General features: G+C 38.3%; 2 protein-coding genes and 1 pseudogene across 3 annotated transcripts; 2 read left to right on the plus strand and 1 right to left on the minus strand.

Moving 5' to 3' along the window:
• Positions 1 to 4,543: 4,543 nt before the first annotated feature.
• On the plus strand, positions 4,544 to 4,901 carry LOC308705418 (histone H2A-like; annotated as a pseudogene). Its single transcript has one exon. The product of its transcript is annotated as a histone H2A-like (transcript).
• A 3,129-nt stretch (positions 4,902 to 8,030) lies between these two features.
• On the plus strand, positions 8,031 to 8,342 carry LOC308705428 (histone H4-like; the record flags this gene model as incomplete). The annotated part of the gene is made up of 1 exon (XM_081390444.1): positions 8,031 to 8,342. One exon carries the CDS (start codon positions 8,031 to 8,033, stop codon positions 8,340 to 8,342), a length of 312 nt encoding a protein of 103 aa, XP_081246570.1.
• Positions 8,343 to 10,046: 1,704 nt separating this feature from the next.
• LOC308705435 (uncharacterized protein) lies at positions 10,047 to 12,231 on the minus strand (the record flags this gene model as incomplete). The annotated part of the gene is made up of 4 exons (XM_081390458.1): positions 10,047 to 10,183; positions 10,674 to 10,830; positions 10,938 to 11,155; positions 12,195 to 12,231. 4 exons carry the CDS (start codon positions 12,229 to 12,231, stop codon positions 10,047 to 10,049), a joined length of 549 nt encoding a protein of 182 aa, XP_081246584.1.
• Positions 12,232 to 15,282: the final 3,051 nt, after the last annotated feature.

The raw sequence follows: 15,282 nt of genomic DNA on the forward strand, positions 1-15,282 counted from the left end.
ACTTATCTTTTACTATATTAATTTCAAATGTTCAGAGACTCAATATGAACTCATATGTACAAATGAACTGATAATTGTCCACAACGAGATGGCATGATGTTGCTCTCAGACAGCAAACTACCTTTTTGGACCTCACACTGCTCCTTTAATTATTAATTGTTTTAATAAAAATAAAATAAATAAAAAATACAAAAGATATATAATATCAGCTGACATGTCTGTTCGGTGAAATGAGTGTGTTTGAGCAAGTTTGTGTGTGTGTGTGTGTGTGTGTGTGTAACCGTCTAGCAACACCATAGCAACCACCATGAACACCCTAGAACACACCCAAAATTCCTTAGCAACCGCCTAGTAACACCATAGCAACCACCCAGAACACCATAGCAACTGCCTAAAAACCACCCAGAACACCCTAGCAACAACCTAGAATACCCTACCAACCGCCTAGCAACACCATAGCAACCTCCCAGAACACCCTAGCAACCACCCAGTTTAAACGTTAAACTAATTTAACAACTATAAACTAATTTCAACTTCTTCAAACTTTCTGGTCCAAACTTTCTCAAGCCAACTTAAAGTTTGTCTTGATGAACTTTTTAGTCTAGTTATTATTATTATTATTATTATTATTATTATTATTATTACTAGTAGTAGTAGTAATATGCTGCAGAGAATGCTGGGAAATGTAGTTTGGTCACTCAAGCCCTTCAGCTCATGTCTGAATGAGTGTTTTCTGGTAAGCTTTATCTCTCATCTTCATTAACAATACACATAATGCATACAAAGTACATTGTATATTGTCAGTATTCAGAAATACATTTATGATTGAAAACTATTTGTTTCCGCCATTGCTTCCCACTCGTAATTACGACTTTGTGGTGCAGTTCATGTGCGTTCAACTCATAATTACTTTCTGACATGACTTGAACGCACCAATAGTCAGTGTTGATACTTACAGGAATTGGACACAAGAATATTTTCTGGGCGGAAGGAACATGATTGGGTCAATCCCTCTGACAGTGAGCTTGAGGAGAGTCAGGAAGAGAGGATCCCTGAATCAGGCTTAAGAGACAGTTGGGAGGTCAGGGGTCAGTTAGGGGGTCAGGGGTCAGTCAGTAAAGTAATGTGTGTATGCATGTGCATGTGTATCTGTAAGGATGGGAAGGACACTTTAGAAGAGACATCTTTCATCACTTCTAAACAACCCTTTCTCACTGCCCTCCTTTTAGAGAAGAATTAACATGGTTTTGGATTTCTAAAAAAAGGGAAGTCAATGAAAATTACACAGACATTCTTTAAATCTTTGATCTTGTGATGATATTTTGAGGTTTATGAAACTAAAGATGCAGAAAAGGGATAAATGTTTCCTCTACTCTGGTTAAAACCACAGAGCAGAAACAGAGCAGAAGTCAAACCACGACTATGAGCTCAACTCTATTATTAGGCCTGAAGAAATAGGTTGGCTGTTGAAAGGACAATCATCTTTAAGTGTCCGGAAAGAGACTTGGTCAGTAGATATTTGAGAATAACCAGTTTATTTGTCACCACATATCTCAGATATTAGCAGTTGTTTTTCTTTTTTTCTTTTTTTTTTTTTTTTACAAAAGTACAAATAAATCCTCACCTCTTTTACAGTGCATCATCATGCATTTGTGGATATGTGCAATGCACATTAAAAATAACAACACATGAAACAATAATTTGCTCACATAACACATGCAGCTTTCCTGGTACAAGAATACACAACAAAACAATTTCCAGTAACAGTCAATATAGACATTTTACATCCTTAAAGCCTTTCCTTCTCTTATACATGGAGGATGGAGCCAAATAATGCACACCTCACTCCGCTCACCAAGGGTGCAAACTTTAGACTTGCTGCTTTCCTGAACTAGCCGCTAGCTTGAAGGTCTCTGAAATATGACCCTGAGCTTCTGAGATGAGAGAAATCAGGCGACAGCAAACTGTTGATCAGCCATACAAGTTCCTGAATTTACAGCCTCCATCCCAATGAATGACCTGACTGTGAATGCATTACCTCTAGCGGCCTCCAGTGGCCACTTACACAGACTAATAAGTGTTTTAAAATAGACACATGATGAATATTTATAGAAATACAGACATGAGATTAATAATTAAAGGAAAAACAAACTTGCTGTGTCATACATTAGAGTAAACCGTAAACAGTTTTTCTGTCAGTGAATCTGTCTGGGCTTCATATGCATTATGTTGTTTACAACTTTAAAATGTACCTCAAGCGAATTAAATTACACCAAAACAGATGAAATATACATCATCAATACACACACACACACACACACACACACACACACACACACACACACATGATAATGCTATCATTAGCCTTACAAGCTAAGGCACAATAACGGCAAAACTATAAGTTAGACAAGTCAAGTACAAATAATCGCTAAAAGGATAAAATATAATGTAGGCCTATAATGATATCACTTTTATGGCCATTAAACCTCAATAAATGCATATATGAAAAACTATAATAAGTGTTCAACAGATTATGATTATCCTATATATTAAGATAAATATGCAAGATTAGGTACAAAACCCACCCGAATTCAGTGTAATCAGTATAGACAACTAATACACAACAGCTACAAGAGTTAAAACCGTTCTGCCTTGGTGGAAACGAAAAAGGGTGTCATTCTGAACTGAGTTATAAATCTTTTGCATCTATCTTTCTCTTAAAGTTACAGACAGATAAAGTATATTATACACAAATACATATTATGTATATGTTTACATATTTATACAATTAAACTAAAGCTATTATGCTTAATAACTGAAATGTTTTACTTGTAATCACACATTTTTATCATTATTATCATCATCATAATCATCTTCATCAAGATTATCTTCTTCTTCTTCTTCTTCTTCTAGGATTTAATGGCGGTTGGCAAACCAACTTAAAAGGTGCATTCCCGCCACCTACTGAAATGGAGTGTGAAGCGCATATTTGGAAAGGAAGTTTAAACTAGATCTACTCTTTAAAAAAAAAAAATTAAAAAAAAAATATATATATATATATATATATATATATATATAAAATTTACACATAATGGAGTTTTAAATCCTGTTAAATAATCCTGTTTCCTTTAAAAATATAAATAACTCATGATAAACTCTTGATTGTTTAGCACCTTGTCCTAGGAGAACCTGAAGTGTCAGCTCATTGATTTCTACATTTCTTAAAGCATGTCTTAACTGGGACCGCTCTCTTTCATAAGCTTCGCATTCTAAAAGGACATGTTCTATAGTTTCAACTAACCCACATTTATCACAATTTCCATTCTCATGTTTACCAATTCTTTGTAAGCTTTGATTTAATAAACAATGTCCAATACGCATTCTTGTTACTAAAACATCCTCTTTCCTGTTTCCGAATCTTCTTCTCTCTGAACCAACTTTTCCTTGAACACAGTAAAAATGTCTACCTTTTATTCCTTCATTCCATTCTTTCTGCCAAATTTCCTGTAGGCCTATTTGTTTCGCTATTATCACTTTAATTTCTGTTTTACTTAATGCCACTTCAATGTCAATTTGTGAATGATTTAATGCCTGTTTAGCCAGATTATCAGCCTCCTCATTTCCTTTCACACCCATATGTGATGGAACCCATACAAGATTTACCAGAATTCCATACTGTCTTGTTCTGTAAAGACTCTGCATTACTTCATTTATCATGTCTTGCCTTGCTGATGATGTTCCACTTTCCAAGCTATTTAGAGCGGATGAAGAATCTGTACAAATCACTACCCTTGTTGTTTGTATTTCTTCTATCCACTGAATTGCTAGACATATTGCTATTATTTCTGCAGTGAATACCGAAACATGATCTGATATTCTTTTTGACATTCTAATGTTAAAAAGTGGAATATATACCGCTACTGCTGTTTTCCCAAATTCTGGGTCTTTTGAACCATCAGTGTATATTTGAACTGCACTATAATAAGTTTGATCAATGTATTGCTGTATATCTAAATTTCCTAATCCATTTGTATTGTTATGCTTTTCTTTAAGCAATTGAATATCACTGGCCTTCCATCCAAAACTTGATAACTTTTTATGTCCATATTCCCAACAATCCTCCAACACCATTTTAACTGGGTGACTGTCCGAGTGTCCCTTTATGCTTATGAAATACCTCATCTTTAACTTGAGCCTACGAATTACTTGAGGCATTACACCCATCTCTACTTGCACTGCTGTGATTGGAGAGGATCTAAACGCTCCACAACAAATTCGCAAAGCTTGTGATCAAGATTATCAAAATAAAGTCACCCTTTAAAAGGAAGACTAGTGGCATTAAATGATACTACAGCGTGACGTGCTTGAGTGTCAGCAGCAGAAAGGAGGGTTTGGTGCTTGGAGGGAAGATCACTGATTGGCTGGGAATGTTTTCAGATTTCAGCCAATAGGAGACTGTCACGCTTTCATTTATAAGTCACTTCACAACTGGCAACGGCATAGTATTCTTCTCCTCGCTAATCGTAAACAAACTTAAGCTGTAATGAGTGGAAGAGGTAAAACCGGGGGAAAGGCTCGCACTGCAGTTCCCCGTCGGCCGTGTTCACAGGCTTCTCCGCAAAGGCAACTATGCCCAGCGCGTCGGTGCCGGAGCTCCGGTGTATTTGGCCGCTGTGCTCGAGTATCTGACCGCTGAGATCCTGGAGTTGGCTGGAAACGCCGCTCGGGACAACAAGAAGACCCGCATCATCCCTCGACACCTGCAGCTGGCGGTGCGCAATGACGAGGAGCTGAACAAGCTTCTGGGTGGCGTGACCATCGCTCAGGGTGGTGTGTTGCCCAACATTCAGGCCGTGCTGCTGCCCAAGAAGACCGAGAAGCCCGCGAAGGCTGTAGACTGACCGAAGCTTCGACTCAAACCAAAGGCTCTTTTAAGAGCCACCCAATTTCTCCAAGAAAGAGTGATTACATGAATCCAGTCATTATTAAAGTTCACTACCCAGCAAAAAAATAAAATTAGTTTTTAGTACTCCACGGTGTTAATATTGTAAACGAATAAATATAGTTTTCTGAGCCTTTTTAATCGAAATAACGCTGCATTAGATTTATGTACAAATGGCAATGCACGATTATCATAAGACTGAGTGGAAAATCAGGAGGCGCACAGTCATTGGCCAACTGACAATAGAACATAAAAGGAATTAAGGATGGTTTAAAGGTGCTGTATGTAGGATCCAGCGGCCTCTAGCGGTGATGTTTCAGATTGCAACAACAGCGCTCGTGCTCGTGCGGGTGCTCAAACTCAAGAGCGCGCGCCGCACTCACTACCGGCCACACAGACTTTCAACACAACGGAGAAAGCATCACACAACATGCTGGAAACTCATGTAAACTCCCACTGCAACATTACCATAATAGGCTACTTTTATCAGCTTGACGTATAACTAATGCTCCATGCTCGTACCATGATAACGTTACATTGACTGCATTTTGCCGACATGGTGTTATCTAGCATAAGGCATTTCACTAACTATTCGTGTATCTTTCACAATTAGCAATGTCAATATAGGTCAATGAATGATAAGGAAAACGGTTAGTCAACTAGACTGAACAATTTCAGTGTAACAATAAGACAGTAGGAAGTAATATTACTGTAGGCCTACTGAACGTGTCTGGAAATGTGTATTATAAACAATATGATCGTAGTGGGATGAGTGACGTTAGACAGTAGACCTAGTACATAAAATAAAAGTTACATCCTAAAGCACCTACTTTTTGTTATCATGGAACAGTCTTTTGTATTCATTTCATGTCTCATGTATGTTGTATTTTACCTTGCTATTTCATTACAGTTTACTATTATTTATTTCAGCATATCTGAAAACTTGTAATTTATCAGAAAAAAAGCCAACTCAGGTTCTGTTTTTATAGGCTACCTAAAACAAAGCGGAGGTCTCTCCATAATTCAAACGCTCTGCCAATGTTGATCCGTGTTTTCGTCCTGAGTCCGATTGACGTTTGGCCTGACGAGCTTCAGCAGATCATTTTTTTTGTTTTTTATATTTTTTTGGAGGTTGTGTTGGAGTCTGTGTTGTGCTGGAGGCAGGTCGCTTTTTGGTGTTATCAGACTCCATGTCGTTAGCTGCAGTGCCGTCGCATAGACTGTATATAAAAAGGAGAGAGGCTCGGGAGCGCGCATGCACGTCACATCCGGTGGATTTCGCAGAAAATCCGACCCGGAGACTTCACATAAAAATAGGAATACTGGCCTTCAGAGGTAATAGCAAAACACGAAAAGTGGATCATTGTAATGTGATTACAACCCCTTCACAGACAGGCAATAAAAAAAGGATTCATTTTTAAAAAAAAGTTACATACAGCACCTTTAAGTGTTTTGTTTGTGTTTTTTTTTGTGTGTGTGTGTGTGTGTGTTATGCTACGACATTTAGTTATTGTATTATTATGTTTATGTAGCTATAATTATTATTATTATTATTATTACTACAGTTTATGCATATTATTTATTTTTATTTCATATATTATGCAGATCAATATACCTTAAATCCTAGTAATTTCCACTAGTATACAGTATCAAAAGACCGACCTCGGCGTAACTGGTGACGTTTAGTAGAACCGCCCCTGAATGTGGTTTCAACTAGGTCCGCTAGCTGACTATAAACTCCTCTTCCCCAGTGAGTTTTTTTTTTTATGAAGTATCAATAATCCTGCTATTTCTGTTCTTAATGATTGCTGGGAGTATCACACAGAATCAAAAGGGTTTGGTTGGAACATTAATAGTATAGCAGAACAATATAGAGTTAAAGAATTTAAATTTAGTCCTTCACTGGTTTTAAGTGCGGTTCCCCCATGGTTTCTTCCATCACCTGAGGTTAACAGTGAATTACTGAAAGAAAAGAATGAGTATCCAAATGAAAAAAGTTTTGCAGCATATTGCCAGGGATATTTAAAAACATCATTCAATGGATATGTTCAAATATATACTGATGGATCAAAAGATCCAAAAAATGGACATTGTGGTATTGGGATATATATCCCAGAATTTAACAAAAGAGAGGGGTTAAGACTAAATCATTTTTTATCTGTATATTCTATTGAAATGACTGGGTTAATAACAGCCCTTAGGTGGATTGAAGAGGTTAAGACATTGAGAAATGTAATATGTACAGATTCCATGGCAGCTTTACATAGTCTAGATACAGGTCACTCTTCAAGAGAAGATTTGATAATTGAAATTAAATATTTGTTACTGCAACTCAAGAATCTAGGGATCAGTATTCAGTTTTGTTGGGTTCCAGCTCATATAGGCATTAAAGGTAATGAGGAGGCGGATAATATTGCAAAAAAGATGTTGGAAAACAAATATATAGGAATTACTGTGCCAATGGGTAAGGGTGAAGCCAAATCTATAATTAAATCAGCAATTGTACAAAAATGGCAAAGGGAATGGGAGGCCGAATTTAATGCAAGACACTACCATAAATCTCAGAAGAATGTGACAGGGAAAAGGGTTACTTCACTGAATCTAAACAGAAGGGAAGAAGTGGTATATACCAGACTTCGACTAGGACATACAGGGCTAAACTCCACTTTAAATATAGTAGGAAAGGGTAATGGTTTATGCACAGTGTGCCGAGACAGAGAAGATGTTAATCATGTACTTTTTATTTGTGAGAAGTATAATGATCATAGAGTAATCTGGCAGCAAATGGAAGGGGAGAACTCTATTCATGAAATTTTGGAAGAAAATGGCTTGACAAGGGAGAGACTTAAAGCTTTATTTATGTATCTTAATAATACTGGGTTAATGAAAAGGGTATAATTGGGTTCCTTTTTTTTTTTTTGAATTGATAGAAGCCTAGATTCTATGACGTTCATGGTATTACACACTCCTGTACAGTTGGTGGCGGTATACTACAAAAAAAAACGTAATCTGCCAAGAATCAGAAGAAGAAGAAGAAGAAGAGTTTTTATGATATTCGGCAGTTGTGATTTGAAGAGTATTTACAGTCATGTCTGGAAGAGGGAAAGGCCGTAAAGGACTCGGGAAAGGAGGCGCTAAGCGTCACCGAAAGGTTCTTCGCGATAATATCCAGGGAATCACTAAACCCGCTATTCGGCGTCTTGCTCGACGTGGCGGCGTCAAGCGTATTTCTGGCCTGATCTATGAAGAGACTCGCGGTGTGTTGAAGGTGTTTCTGGAGAACGTCATTCGTGATGCTCTGACTTACACTGAACACGCTAAGAGAAAGACCGTCACCGCCATGGATGTTGTGTACGCGCTGAAGCGACAGGGACGCACTCTGTACGGGTTCGGGGGTTAAGAGATCCACGAAGAAGAAAAACCCAACGGCTCTTTTAAGAGCCACCCACATTTACACACAAAGAGCACGTTTCCAAGTGGTTAAAAACTAGATTAAGTCGAGTTCAACGAGATTATGAGTTATTTATTCTTTACATAGAGTGATAAAATGGTTACTATAACATTTCCCACTGGTCATTATGTGCCAATTAAATATGCTAATATCTGTGCTTTTGCTGTTTGAATTGTATTTTATTGTTTTCAAGTTGATTAAACTGAAATGATCAATATTGTACCTTCAATATTTAATACTGCAGTGCATTGCATTACGAAAAAATGCGGGAAAATGAAACAAAGAAACATGATGTAATGGGGTTTGGTAGTAGGACATGAGGCGATGGGCGGATCAACATTTAAAGCCTGTGATTGGGTGTCATGCAAGTGACGGAACTTTTAATGTAGCCAATGAACACATTCTATGGGTTGGTTCAGGAAAACTAGCAATCAGAGAAGGACGTACTTCCCTTTGGATATTAGCATAGAGCAGAGCATAAAGCCCGCATGTAGCATCACAGCTTTATTGTACTTTGAGTTTCTCTGACTGAATCATCATGCCTGAACCAGCGAAGTCCGCACCCAAGAAGGGCTCGAAGAAGACTAAAACCGCCGGCAAGGGCGGAAAGAAGCGCAGAAAGTCCAGGAAGGAGAGCTACGCCCTCTACGTGTACAAAGTCCTGAAGCAGGTTCATCCCGACACCGCAAAATGAATTTGGGCCAGATTTGGGCCAGGTCTTCATTAACATTTGGCCCAGATCCGCTAAACGGACCTGGAACGGGCTCATCCTTTCCAACGGCCCAATGCCGGAACAGGTTGGATTTACGGATCAGAAACAGATCTGGGCCAGAACTGGACCAGAACAGTTGTTAATGCCATGACGTGTGGTGCAGATCTGGGCCAGATCTGCGAATCATATTTTACATCTGGGGCTCATCTGGCCCTGGTCCGTTATTCACATGCTATCAGACCCAAACACCACAATTTGTAATTTTCAAAATAGTTTATTTTAAAAAGGCAAAAGAAACTAACATTTGGTCATATAAAATTTTGTATATACACACTCACGTCTCAATGTCATTGTTATTAATGATATAAGAGTCCAAATCATATCTAAAGACTTAAAGCTCTTTTCACATGGACCTCTAAAACAACTGAAATGCTGCCCTACGCTCTAAATCGAACAACCATCTGTAAAAATCCAGATGCACAAAAAAAAACAATAATCAGTCATTTATTACATTTTGTACGTATATATATACATATCATATATATCTATATCATATCTAGAGATTTGAAGCTCTTTTCACATGGACCTGTAAGAAATTAATTTGGAAAAACTCAAACGCTGCCCTGCGCTCTCATGAACAACCATCCAGTAAACATCCAGATGCACAAAAAAATAAAACAATAATCAGTCATTCATTACATTTTGTATGTATGCATATCATATCTAGATATATATATATATCATATATATCTATATCATATCTATATATATATATCATATATATCTATATCATATCTAGAGACTTGAAGCTCTTTTCACATGGACCTGTAAGAAACTCATTTGGAAAAACTCAAACACTGCCCTGCGCTCTACAGTAAACATCCAGGTGCACAAAAAAAAAAATCAAGTAAAACCTAGTGAACTCTGCGTTCTTATCCAATTTACTGGTCATTAGGTGGATGTGACCGGGCACGGCGGCCACCCCCGCGGTCGCATGCAAGATTAAACCACCTGATGGCGTAATGGTTTATTTCAGTGTCTGTAGCTTTGTCGGACATACGATTTTTCCTCACTGCTCCTGTAAAACGTACAAAAAGCAAAGAAAAAGATTAATTATTAGAATCAATATTAAAAAATTCTTTATTACATGACATTATAGTAAAATGCTTGTACAAATAAATAATAAATGTGACTAAAGTGTGGAGTGAGTAGTATGAAGGTAAACAGTAGCAAAACTCAAGAGCACACAGATGTGAATTTGAGAACTCGTACAAGTATATTCGTACTTGTATGTGAACATTAACACTCACAGCTCCAATGTGAAAACCTGTAAAGTAAAAATCTTAGGTTGAATATTGAAATTTGCACTCGCAGACAATAGACAGAATACAGGTTTGTGACTATTGTATGAAAGTGCAAATTTTAATATTCAACTTCTATTTGACAAGTTTTTTACATTTCACATTTCAGCTCCGTGAGTGTAAATGTTCATTGTACAAGTGAGTGAATGGATGAGAGAAGGGGATTGAGTAAAGACTGAGTGAAAGGAATATATATATAATACTTACGAGTCATAATGGCCTTGGTTGCCATCTCACTGAATTTTCTTTTGTTGTTCATCCCTTTCCAATTGATTGATTTGGCTACACTGTCGGCAAAAATGTGTGCCAAAATGTTAAATATGTTTTTTGTGTCTCTTCCCCCAATGGAGGCCAGCATCCCCACCTGTGGAAACAAGAGACTAAATTAGTGAGAAGTAAGAGATTGATAAATGATAGAGAGGTATGGGCAACATAGCAATGGGTGCTTAGATGTTATATAAGCATAAATACCAAGTGCTGTTTTTTGGCTGTGTTTCCTGGGTTTTTCAACCATCCTTCGAAATGATCAACCTCCTCGAGGGAGGCTAGGGGCAAAGAGATCTCCTCCGGAATGTCCACAACAGGCTCAGCAGGTGCCATTCTGGCCATGATCACACTCACATTCAGTGAAAGCTGGTTCATCTGTTGTTTCATGGTCTCCATTAGTGTCAGCATGTGGAGGTCAGCAGCTACAAAAGCACCAAATTTAGAGACATGATATGAATTCTAAATGCAACAAAAGCAGACAACGCAGAAAATACTAAATAACTGAATTGAAATATTTTTTTAGAAGCATTGTTTTAATGTTTCTGAGTGAGTTTCTCAATGTTAAAATAATTTGGTTTTGTTTAAATGGTTCATGTGATTCAACATTAGCCGCTTTCCGACCAAGTAGTTACAGGCTTAATGTCTCGTTGACCTACATTAATGACAGTAAAAAAAGAAGAAAATCTCTTGTTAAACAAGTGTTTGAAGCTGCTTTAGATTTTCACACATGGCAGAGTTGTACATTTAGTCATTTAGCAGACGCTTTTATCCAAAGCGACTTACAAAATTAGGATGAAATTAAGCGAGTCATCGTGACGAGGCAAAAAAAACGCAAGAAGTGCTCAAAACAAAGTGCAGACATTGCTCAGGAACGTATAAGACAGACAAGGAAGGGAGAAGGACAGGTAAGGGACATTTTTTTTTCTTCTATGGGGTATAGTGCTTGCGAAAGGTTTTCAATTGTCTTTTGACTGCTTTACGGATGACGGTGGGGAGATCATTCCACCAGCATGGAACTGTGAAAGAGAATGTTCTGAAGAGTGATTTTTTGGTTCTTTGTGATGGTACAATGAGTCAACTAAAGACTGTTATTATTAGGCTTATATTTTTTTTAAATATTTTAGTGTTAATAGTTATTATAGGGTATATACGTTTTGTTAATCTGCTATGGAAACAAAATAGCATACAAACTGCAGGTGTTCCATGTGTGTTTGGTCAATCAGCGTACACAAACGTCGTGGGTAGTTTCTATAGTGCTGGTTTAGACCCTACTCTGAAGTAGGAGTTAAATTAGTTCCTCCAAATGGAGTTCCTAAAACTAATATCTTTCCTAGTTGGCATGTTCGCACCGCAGGAACATCCGGGAACTTTAGCCAATAGTTCTAGGAACTGTGAAAAGGTTCCTCCAGTCGGAAAGCGGCTATTGTGTAAGCATGTTTAATTGCGCAATAATTCACTTACGTGTACAGACGATTGGGTCCTTCCCAGAACGCCCCATGTTCAAGCTGGGCATGAATACTTCAGTTGCTCTTTCTCTATAGCTAGTTGTTAAACCATCAGATGACATCCCAGTAGGTGGATGGCATAGAGACATATCGGTGTTCTGAGAAGAACAGAAGTAAGGAGGTTGGAATGGCTGCTGAGTAGGAGGTGTAAAAAATGAGGCGGGCCTTGAAGGAGAGCATGGTGGAGGTGGAGAAAATGAAGATGGCTCTGGAGGGGTGAGTGGTGGAGGTGGAGAACAGGAGGTTGGCCCTGGGGGGGGTGGTAGTGGAGGTTGGGCAAAGTAGGATGGCCCTGGAGCTGGTTGGTTGCTAAACATAAAACATAAGGGAAGGTTATAATGGAGATATTTCAGTGACATTTCAAACAGAAGATTTCTAAAAAAGAATAAGTATTTGAAAAAGCATTAGTTTCATTTACAGATAAAGCAATCACATTAGTAACATTCCACAAATGCCCAAAACCTTAGGCCTAAAATGAAAATAGGCTAAAACAAACTTGCCCTCTAATAGAATAGATTTCATCTCATATTTATTTACATTAGAGATTAGATAATAGAGATTGAACTAATAGAGATTGAACAGGCTACTCCAACCCATGTAGCGCGCACACACCAGATAATCCATGTTAGATAGATATACTTACCTCAGAATAACTAGAGTATCTATCTATCCATGATTATTTGGGTTGCTATAATATTAAATTGCTATCATTGTCTCCATGACAGAGACGCCCTGCCACCTCCACCAAACCTTTTTAAGGCCTTAAATTTAAAGTTCAGGATTTAAGATTTTTAAGACCCCGCGGAAACCCTGATTAGGGATGTCAAGGATTAATCGACGATCGATTAGTTCTCGATAATAAATTAATCTAGATTTTAAAAAAATTATCTATGCCCACCATTTATTAAAAGTTATTTACCATCGTGATGTTAATGAGGGTCCTGAAGAAGGCCGATGTTGAATCGATGATGTGGGTGCTTTCCTAGATGCAGGCTCTCTGTCACTGTCGTCTTCAGTATCACCGTAAAGGCCATTGCACACTTAAGGCCATTGCACACTGAGTCCGAAATTTTCGCATGCGTTTTTTCGTGTTCGTCAGCCTTAAAATTCGTCACGCACAGAAACCTTGCACACTGAGTCCGATGCGTATTTATTAAACCTTTGCGGAAAAAAACGCAAAAAATACTAAATTGATTCGTCAAGCAGTGAGGATGATTTTGTTGCCCTCCTTCTAAAAAGAGAAAAAGAAAGAGGAAATATTGGGTCCATCCAATCCTGAGATTGCGCCGAGAGGAAGGAGTTTCACCTCCTTATCAAGGATTTGCGAAATTATCCCGAGCGATTTAAAATTTACCTCAGAATGTCAGTGGAACAGTTTGAAGCTTTGCAAGCGATACTGGAGCCACATATTAAAAAGAAGACCACCAATTTCCGTGAACCAATCGATCCTGAACAGAGACTGGCACACGCACACACACACACAAACACACACACACACGGCCGGCGGAAGCGCTGGGCAGACAGAACAGCTGTATACAGGTTATATTTTATACCCAAATAATACATGGGTTTTGTCGTTCGCTTGTACGGTGGCTCTGAATTGTGAAAACACCATTCAAAATGCTTGCTACGGATGCGAAAAACGCAGAAAATCGAACCTGATCCGAATTTTTTTTTGACGGACGAAAGTTTCGGAGGCAGTGTGCAAGCGTGATTGACATAACGTGAGGTCGTATTTATTTTTTAACGTGCGAAAATTTCGGATGCGAATTTCGGACTCAGTGTGCAATGGCCTTCAGTGTGCAATGGCCTTGTCCGAAATTCGCATCCGAAATTTTCGCACGTTAAAAAATAAATACGACCTCACGTTATGTCAATCACGCTTGCACACTGCCTCCGAAACTTTCGTCCGTCAAAAAAAAATTCGGATCAGGTTCGATTTTCTGCGTTTTTCGCATCCGTAGCAAGCATTTTGAATGGTGTTTTCACAATTCAGAGCCACCGTACAAGCGAACGACAAAACCCATGTATTATTTGGGTATAAAATATAACCTGTATACAGCTGTTCTGTCTGCCCAGCGCTTCCGCCGGCCGTGTGTGTGTGTGTGTGTTTGTGTTTGTGTGTGTGTGTGTGTGTGCGCGCGTGTGCCAGTCTCTGTTCAGGATCGATTGGTTCACGGAAATTGGTGGTCTTCTTTTTAATATGTGGCTCCAGTATTGCTTGCAAAGCTTCAAACTGTTCCACTGACATTCTGAGGTAAATTTTAAATCGCTCGGGATAATTTCGCAAATCCTTGATAAGGAGGTGAAACTCCTTCTCTCGGCGCAATCTCAGGATTGGATGGACCCAATATTTCCTCTTTCTTTTTCTCTTTTTAGAAGGAAGGCAACAAAATCATCCTCACTGCTTGACGAATCAATTTAGTATTTTTTGCGTTTTTTTCCGCAAAGGTTTAATAAATACGCATCGGACTCAGTGTGCAAGGTTTTTGTGCGTGACGAATTTTAAGGCTGACGAACACGAAAAAACGCATGCGAAAATTTCGGACTCAGTGTGCAATGGCCTTAATGGTGCCTAATTTTTAGGAGACACAATTCACTTAGACTGACACTTGCACTTTCACACAGAACACACCAAAACTACATAATTCATCACATCACTTGGCACTTGCACTTTCACACACTAGCACCTTTAACACTAACACTGTGAACACTTTGCACTTATACTCCCCTCTTTTGCCATTTATTAAATTACTTTCCTGATCTTTCTTTCTTTCACCCCATGTACACAAAAGTTGAACATTCAAATTCTAATTCAGTACATGTCTAACATTACATTTCTATGTACATGACAAATAAAATCTATGTATTATATCCATTTAAACCTGACAAATATCATAAACATGATTCTCTCTTACAAAGGTTTAGGTGTTCTTTTGCCTCGATCAACTTCCTAATTTTCATCATCGGTGTCTAGCTCCGATGTGTCACATGTCAGTGACTGTTTCATTCCTTGCCAGGCTGACTGGAAGTCACCTAAAAGA

The sequence above is a fragment of the Scardinius erythrophthalmus genome (genome assembly GCF_964197995.2).
Source record: "Scardinius erythrophthalmus genome assembly, chromosome: 2".
In the NCBI taxonomy this organism is placed as follows: Eukaryota; Metazoa; Chordata; class Actinopteri; order Cypriniformes; family Leuciscidae; genus Scardinius; species Scardinius erythrophthalmus.